This window comes from Charadrius vociferus, unplaced genomic scaffold, assembly GCF_000708025.1.
Source record: "Charadrius vociferus isolate BGI_N301 unplaced genomic scaffold, ASM70802v2 scaffold347, whole genome shotgun sequence".
Lineage (NCBI taxonomy): Eukaryota > Metazoa > Chordata > Aves > Charadriiformes > Charadriidae > Charadrius > Charadrius vociferus.
The window spans coordinates 1525030-1534231 of record NW_009649306.1 but is presented as its reverse complement, the minus strand read 5'-3'; the positions used below and the strand labels follow the sequence as shown (position 1 = coordinate 1534231).

Genomic DNA, 9202 nt, shown 5'->3' with positions numbered 1-9202 from the left:
ACTGCCTGGTAAATTTTTGATGATGGTATGAAACCGCTGATGTTTGCTTTGCAGGTCGATACTAAACTGTTGTAAGTACCTTGTTCCACAACTGATTTCTCTAATATATTCTGTACCAATTCATCCTCATCGGGCACTTCTAATGTCTTCCTATTTGTGGTTTCTATTAAATCATGACTTTTGTGGCTTACTTTAAAAAGCATTTCTTCTTTTATATTCTCTAAATCATTGTCATTTATATCATTAAACTTTGGATTACTGACACTTGATTTTTTTCTTCTCGAATGAGCTACCATGCAATACTCAGACTTATTTTCTCCATTCTGTATTTCCTCACTGTAGGAAAACTGTCCTATTGTCTTCTCCTGAACCTCCTTCTCAGATACCAAGGTGACACTTTCAACTACTGCTTTCTTTTGTCTAACACGCCTTGGCCCAGGGGTGGGAGGCCTATAAAAGCGAGGCCTGGTATTATCCTCAGGTACATCGCTTCCATCTAGACCTGCAGAATTGTTCTTCTTATAGGTATTACAACCAGAATTTTTTAAATCAGGCTCTGATTCTTTGTCTGACACTTCTGCATTGAATTGCTGTAATGAGTCTCCGTCTTCTTTATTGTAGCTCTCCAAAAATGGAGCATCTTTTGGTTTTATATGTTCTGATACATTTACATCTGATAAGCAGTCCTCTGCACACATTGCAGAATTGCAGATGGTGGTATTTTTGTCATCAGAAAGGCCAGCACGACTTACAGTGGTTGTCCATTTAATGGTTTCTTCCTCTTTAATTTTGAACCGAACTTTCATTTCCACTGTGATACTGCCATCTTGATTAAGATGAACAGATTTCTCAATGTCATCTTCATACTGTGCCACAGATAAGTCTTCCCCAGTAACTATCTGATTTCCTCCTATACCATTATGACCCTCAAGAACATAGGAAGAATCTGAGTTGTTATCATTTGAGTTGTTATCATTTGAGTTGTTATCATTGCTGGACCCTTTATCAGAAGAAACTGAGAATATCTGAGATCTTGAGCTAGAGCCCATTTCAGCTCTCGCTACCAATAATTACATTGCAAGAACCCAAATTCATTCAGTAGGTGGAAAGTAGAGCACGTAATTATCATGTGTAAGGATCCAGATGGTGAGACAGCAGACAGGCAGCAAAGGAAAAGAAAAAGGAGAAAAATTAGTACAAAGGAAACTAATTTAGTTTGTTTATTTTAACAGTGTTAGCAAATAAAGAGAAAAAACATGGCTAACATTGCTATTCATTTTAAGACGTTGTTAGAGACAGAAATATAACCAATTTTTAAGAAAGACTCAAGCATCTAACTACTTTTCCACTTTATATCATTTTGCAATAGGTTCTTTCTAATGGCAGAGCTATGGACTTATTTGAAGGTCCAAAGCCTAAAAAAGTACTAAATATTCTCATTTTATACTTAGTTGGGAGCTGATGCTGTCTTGAAGCTTTCAATAGATTCACGGGCTTTCACTTGTCTGGGCTTCAAGCTACCAACTTCGCATCTTCTTCATGCCTTAGTGGTCATCAATATAACATTAGAGCACAAGTCTTACGAGGAGTGGCTGAGGGAACTGGGGTTGCTTAGTCTGGAGAAAAGGAGGCTCAGGGCAGACCTTATCACTCTCTACAACTACCTGAAAGGAGGTTGTAGAGAGGTGGGGGTCGATCTCTTCTCACTAGTAACAAGCGATAGGACAAGAGGAAATGGCTTCAAGTTATGCCAGGGGAGGTTTAGATTGGATATTAGGAAATTTTTTTCACTGAAAGCGTTATCAAACATTGGATCAGGCTGCCCAAGGAAGCGGTGGAATTGCCATCCCTGGAGGTATTTAAAAGACGGGTAGATATGGTGCTTAGGGCCATGGTTTAGTGGTGGTTTTGGCAGTGTTAGGTTGATGGTTGGACCCGATGATCTTAAAGGTCCCTTCTGACCTAGAGGATTCTATGATTCTATGATTTTCTACTAGTCCTTACAGTTAGTGCTAAAATGTGTCAGTCAAGGTGAACATATATCTCCCTGGGCTTAATCCAACAATCTGCAGCATATGAGTAATTACTGTGAGTAGTGTCACTGACACACAAGAATAAAGGGTACAGATTCAGTCCCCTTGACTGACCTTCTATATAAAATAGAAAAATTATAAAATCTGAATTTAAATCACAACACTTTGAGATACATTTTATGCTACAGTACTGTAGACGATGGTGAAAAAGTCAGTAAAGCCAATGAGAATACTTCCAGATTTCAATGAATTTTGAGTACGGCCCAACATGTGTTTGTGTACACATTAAATATTCCCAAAATATGTTTTGATTACTCTGTAGTAACTTGAGGGTTAAAAAAATTATACATCATCTCTCTCTAGTAGTTGTCACTGAAGAGGTGAGAGATAGAAGAACACGAGATAAAAATAAAGTTTTGCTGTCTTCCAAGAAGTTCTGCATGTGCAAGTGAAACAGTGCGTGTACACCCACACAAAGACATCCTCAGCTGTTACTGATACCTAAATATATAGGAGCCACCATTTAACAGAAAGGTTTCACTTGCAGAAAGGTATTTAACACGTGATAGTAACTCATCTACACTGCTTGAATTTAAGTTGGTTTTTTTTTGCTCAAGTGAGTCACAAATGGTCTCATATCAAGACTTTCACAGTTAACATATTACCACTATAGATACATGTCTCTAATTTCAAGGCAGAGTGCCTTGCAAGTTTCCCATGCATATGCTTTCCCATGAACTGAATCAAAAGTAAAAGTTTGTACTAATGCCTCTAACACAGACCATACTTTATATTTCCCAAAGTAAAAATCTCACCTTTTCTACCTTCACGAAATGTAATTGGAATGAAGTGCCTGAAATTTTGTTTTTCAGGCTCTCACATCAATAGTGTCTCCTACACAGGGTACTTTTGAATTTCTCAGGTTAGAGACAAAAAGAGGTTGTTTTTTCCTCTCTTTTTCTGTAGTTGCTGTTAACTAAGGATTAGAAGAAGGAGCTTATCAGGTTCTCATCTACTTACATTTTCTACCATTGCAAGGCTTATTCTCTGGCTCAAAGCAAAATTTGGGTAGGATATTTTGTTTCCGCAGAACTTTCATTCTCAAAATATTCCTGTTCATTCTCTCACGAGCATCAGTTTTGCTCTACAAACAGCTCTCAAGCTGTGCAGGTCAAAGAACATGAAGGCTGAGAAAAACTAAAATGAATAGTTTAGTGGGGGCATAATAAGCTGGGAGGGATGTGGAAGAAAATCCTTCAAGTAAATGGAAGCTGATTGTCTTATGTATTAGTGTGCTCCATGGCACAGTCAAGATTACCACGGAAAGTCTCAGTACACAAGCAAGTACCATGTTTCCTGGGCTGTCCAGGACAGCATGCAACTATATCAAGAGCACAAGGTACCTCTGGACTAAACAAGTTTCCCCCTAGACAGTACCTCTGCCTTACAGGATGTTCTAATGCCAAGGATTTCCACACGACCTAAAGCTCTGCTACTGCAGCATTTTGTTCCCCTCAACCTGAGGCTATTCAGCTAACCTGGCTTCTCTCCAGCAGCTCCTCGTCTTCTTGATCATTCACTGACCACCTCACACTCTTGCTGACCTTGTCTGGCACAACTACATGAGCAGTCAAAGGGAAAGTACATATTTGCTTATCTTTTCCCAAACATAACCAAAAAAACATTTATCACAGCCATGAGGAGATAGGAAAGGATGACACTCTGTTTAGACAAAAGCAGCTTCAAAAACATGATGAGCTTGTGAGTGGATGGGTGCTATAATGTTTTTCCTGTCTATGTGGAGCATAAACACTTGTCATGTGTCATGACAATGACAATTGAAGCCACCACTTGCTAAGGTAAGTTCTGAAACCTGCACAAAAGTTTTGCTCAAGAAATTCAGTGAGTTAAGAGCCTGAATTAACACTTGGGTTTTCTTTTAACACTGCTGTTATTAACTGTGACACAAAAAAAATTAATAACAATGACAACCAAGTGCATTAAAATAAAATATACTTATAGACTTGCATCCATGTTCTAAATAAGTCCATTTGAAAGAAAATATGCATAGTACCTGAGTATTAAGCAGAAACTTACATTTTAGAAAGAGCATTAACACTTTGATCTTACTTATAAGGGATAAATATGTATTCTTTTATATATATTATATATTAATATCTATTCTTATAAAGGATAAAGGAGTCAGAGCAGATATAAACAGTTTCAACCAGCCTTTTTGAATATCCTTGATCCTAGTAAGATTGTCAGGGTTTATGTCTTATGTTCAGAGAGATAAACCAATTAATAAAATAAAAATTAATTCAAAGAACTTACTATTTTCACTTTCTGACTTGGCATGTGCTTTTGGGTACACACGATTTGCAATTCCAAGCAATTTAGCAGGCTGTGAATACCCAAGAGAATTATAATTGCTTGGTTTAAAAGGCTCTCTCCCCGCTGCGACTACAGCTCCAGAGCACAATATCAGGGCCTGAAGACTAGGAACCTGGAAAAAAAAAGTAACATTAAATTCTCTGCCTTAGTAACCACAAAAATAATGTAAGAGATTTATCCTTTTCATGCTTTAGTATCTTCACTTCTTAGTCTCTACATTAGTTTGCAGCATGCTACTTAATATGTATCACAGCATGGAATTAATTTTTCAATTCCTATAAGGCAATTCTTATCTCTGTGAGGGTATGTATTGTTATATAAAAATATTAGAAAAAGACTTCAAGAAGCAACACTTGGATCCAGATCGAATTTCTCATATAATTTAAGTGTTTGCATATGTAATTTTGTTTCATTGTTGCACAGTGACTATTCATAGCCATGAAATAAGAATGTGCATTTGGAGGTAAGTATGCGTATGAATACGTGTTTGGAGGAAGAAAGGAGAAATTCAGAATACACCACAAGTACTTGGCCTGTGCTGTCTCTGAGGAATAGGACAGAATCACAGAACAATATAAGTTGGAAAAGACCTCTGGATGTCAGGTAGTCTAACCCTCTGCTCAAAGCAGGTCTGACTGGATCAAGGTACTCAGAGCCCTGTCTAACATTTTTGGATTTATGTTCAAAAATATGTTGCAAGATAAGGCTTACAAACTGCACTTCGCTGACTTATAAGTGTTATGGACAGTTTCCCAACCTAATACAGAATTTCATCAAATGGAGGGTAACCACAAGATTTCTCTTGAACTCTTGAACCTCTGCATGGAATTGTTTTTCTAGATACCTGTTAAGTATAATCACAAGTCCTTTTTTCTGTGGTTAAGCAATACATAGAGTGGTTAAACAACACTGAGAGAGATAAAATTATATGAAACAGCATGTGAGATGAAAATCAGGAATATTAGTGCTGCATCAACTGGGTTTAGAGGTATGGAATCTGATCCATGGTACGGATCAGTTCCATAGTCATTAGTCATAGTCCCAAGTCATTAATGGCAAAACACTCTGCATTTGTGTAATGATAAATTATGTGTTGCTATTAGATGCTACTTATCGTATTTTCAAAAAATTAAAAATCACAGATAAACAGCATTAAGACTAAGGGAAGTTTCTGTGTAAATTGGTAAAAATACAGAATTCAGATCATGCCTGAAAGAGGCCTGAGTAAGAAAAAGTGTTTTTTCATGATGGCTTAAGATAAAATGTCCTCACTTGCTTCTCTCTGATCACAAGATTCCAGTATATCTTCTCCAAGCTAATAGCCTTTATGAAGGGGAAAAGGCATAGAAAGGCAACAGCTGAAATTCAGCACTTCAGATCTTAGACCAGGACAGTGTTCTAAGCTTATAATTGATAAAATCACCTTTTCAATTCAAAATAATCTAGAAGAAATCATAGAAAAAAATTCAGTACTCATCTTTATTCTCACCTTTCTGCCATCAGTGGTATATAGTTTCACGACCGGATATTGCATTAACTCACTCATATAATCCAGAAAGGCCTCAAAGGTTTGTGTGTTTTTCTTTCCCAGAACTACGGTGCGTCGAAGTCTTACATCTCCGTTTTTGAAAACAAGCATCTTTTTGGGAGTTGTTATTTTGCTTTCTCGATGGCCAAATCCATCTTCATTCTCCCTTGCTAATTGCACAGCTCGACGGCGAGCGCTAACAGGTCTGCTGATCTGCCAGGGCAGCGGCTTTCTGCTAGCCCGTTCCAGGTTGATGGGCTTCATTTTCCTCTGATGGGAGCAAATATAAGATTTTCCATCTTCAAGATCCTCCAGATTGGTGATGCTGTGTCTCCCTTTTGGTGTACTAATATTCCTTACTCCAAAAGGTAACGGGACCCGTTTGGACAAACTATCCAGCAAGGCGTCAAATGTTTTATAAGACCGGTTGTTAATGACCATTTTGATCCCATTAAACTGAGGATCTCCACTTTTATAGAAACAGATCCGTTTTGCCACGACAGGTTCAGTAACATTGAAGTGGCGCGTGGATAAACTCTGTTCACTCTCGGAGGAGTTTGGGTGATTCACAGAGTAACTAGTTGAAGGCGTTTCACTCATTTTGACAGCAATCTGGAAGAAAGAGGAAATGGATGTAAAATTAAATTAAATGTAAATTAATTTCTTGGACAATGTCACCTTGATGTAGCTGCCATATTGACTAATGGAGCAATCTCTTCTGGCTATTACATATTTTTCTTAATGAAGATATGGAAAACAATATTTTGACGGATTTTACTACTACATACATCAGTTCTGAAACCCATAAGAAAATGTTACTGTTTTTCAAGACAGTCAAGGTTCAAATAAAGTCAGATTTGACAAGATTTTATCGTAGTGTGTTCTTACAGCTTTTTCAAAAATGCACTGTTTTCAGCTTGGGTGTTTTGCCTTCACTGAGATTAAGAACTTTTAAAAAGTTTGTTATTTTGAACAATGATCATAGCACAGGAAGAAATGTCTCATTTTAATACAATATTCATGCTGTAAATTGTACTTATTCTAAGTGCTAAAACTGAAAAATAACCAAACAAGTCTGCACTAGAATGACGTACACAAAGATTGATTTAGGTAATTACAATTCCATTTAGAATAAAAAAAATATTAAAAATAATAATTAAAAAAAACTGTATGTGTTTAATTAAAGAATATGCAGGAAGAAATTTTCAAGCTTGGCTGCAGCAACTTATACAACCCAGTCCATGATAGCTAGAGAAATGGCTTCCTTTCTGTGGTAGGGAGGAGCTCCACTTCTACTGAAATCACTGAGAGCTATAGTTGCTCCTCTTTTTTGACATATCTATTCATTAGCTGCCTGATTTTCATTACACTTCTAAACAGAGAGGTTGACAGGTGAGTTAAGACTAGGGACACAATTTGAACCAGCCATTTTGTGCCTCATGCATCATTCTGTTTATACTGATGTTCCTAGAGGAAATCCGTAAGGGCATTTTTACTGCTAGCTGCAACACAAACTTTCCTACTCTCTTTGCAGAGCAAATGTTCCACTCCAATGAAAGCAGCAATGACACTAATAAAGTTCTTGAGTGAACTGAATGTCATGTTACCCCACTTAACTGGCCAAGAAACCTTGAGCTCACTAACAAAGTCCACTCCAGGATCTTTGGGGAAGGGGAGAAAACTGTTAAGTCATCATCAATAACGGTCAGAGACAGAACGAACAGACATAGTTCCTCAGCTACTTTGTACTACGACTTCTCACCCTTTATGAAAATGGAGGGGAATTTCATCTAACTGTATGATTATTCACTCTTACAAGAGATAAAATAGTTAAATTTTCTCATGAGACTACCGATAATAATAGTTTCTGAATTAGCCTCTCAGAAGTTGTTCTGGATATTTGTACTTGAGTAAAACGTTCAGTTATGCAAGCATCAACATTTGGAAAAGAAATACAATGTATTTTACATAAAGGCAATTATTAGACTGAATCTTGAGACTGTGGAAGTAACAAAACCCAAAACAAACAAAGAGAATATACATATAAAGAAAAAAGGCAGTTTTCATTATAAACATGAAATAATTTGAACTCACAAAAGTAACTACAAAAAAGAAGTTTTCCATAGCAAAACGGAAAATGAATGATAAAAAAGATAGTTTTGGCAGAGAACTGATGCTTGCATAGTACACCATGTATTACTTTCTAGTATTAATTTTAATAGTGGAAATTACTTATGCATCTTTCAGATACCTTATAATTGCATTTTACAAATAGCAAACATTTCAACAAATGAGTAATCAACATATCAAAGTTACTAAATTTTATACAGACCCTAAGTGGAACACTTTGTTCTAAATATAGAAGAATACATCTAATGCCATATAGCTGGTAAGTATTGCATATAATTTCATGATACTCACCCACAGTCACATCCTATGTAAATAAAAGAGTAGTTAGCTTGTTTTCAGAGATTTATAAATTGTACATGTATTTGTCTGTGCCACATGAAATGAACATCCTTAGTCTTATTCCAAGTGCAGTCAGCTAGAAAAAAACATCATAATCCATTTGCTTAATCTCAGCTAATGTTAATCACCAGACCAGGTTCACCTCAGGTAGCTGTTGTTCAGAGCAGTGTGTAACATCTCATTCAGCAAGTCCTCTTATACTATTTTTAAACCCTATTTACCTTTTAAATATTTCATTTATACAATTTTCTGTTTACTTAGATTGCTCAAGAGACTCACAGAACCACATAAAATAAAAATGTGGGTGGGGAACATAGGTCATCTAATCTATTTTCTTATCAGTGTAGGGTTATCGTCCAAACTAAATTCTTTAGCTGATACAAATTTTAAATATGTTAAAATGGACCTTCCACCACTCACCTTGTGAGACTATTTATTAACTGTCTCATGGCATTAATTCTTGCTTTCGTGCAATCATTTGGTCAAGATGATCCTCTTTGTGCTAAAGATTCTCCCATATTTTCTCTATTCAGTTATCACAATGAAAATAGTTCCACAGTTTCTTTCACAACATTCAATAAAATATGACAGTCTGAAGGAGTTTTGTCATCTATGAGGCATTCTTCATTTCAACATATTGGAAAAAGGGCATTGCAACAACTATAAATGTGTATGAATATAGTTTATGAAGAGACAGGAGGATTACGTCTAACTGTTTAATTATACCACAGAATGTGGGGTTTTTTTCTTTTTCCAGTAGAAATACTATGTCCCCGGA

General features: G+C 36.4%; 1 protein-coding gene across 1 annotated transcript in view; it reads right to left on the bottom strand.

Moving 5' to 3' along the window:
• RP1 (retinitis pigmentosa 1 (autosomal dominant)) overlaps window positions 1-8466 on the bottom strand; it is a 19516-nt gene extending 11050 nt beyond the window's left edge. Inside the window, exons 1-4 of the mRNA XM_009889193.1 lie at window positions 8377-8466; window positions 5917-6567; window positions 4368-4539; window positions 80-1060 (exon numbers count right to left, since the gene is read on the bottom strand). Of these exons, the coding sequence (XP_009887495.1) occupies window positions 80-1060; window positions 4368-4539; window positions 5917-6555 (1792 nt within the window). The 5' untranslated portion in view covers window positions 6556-6567; window positions 8377-8466. The remainder of the gene's footprint in view (window positions 1-79; window positions 1061-4367; window positions 4540-5916; window positions 6568-8376) is intronic.
• Between the last annotated feature and the right edge of the window lie 736 nt (window positions 8467-9202).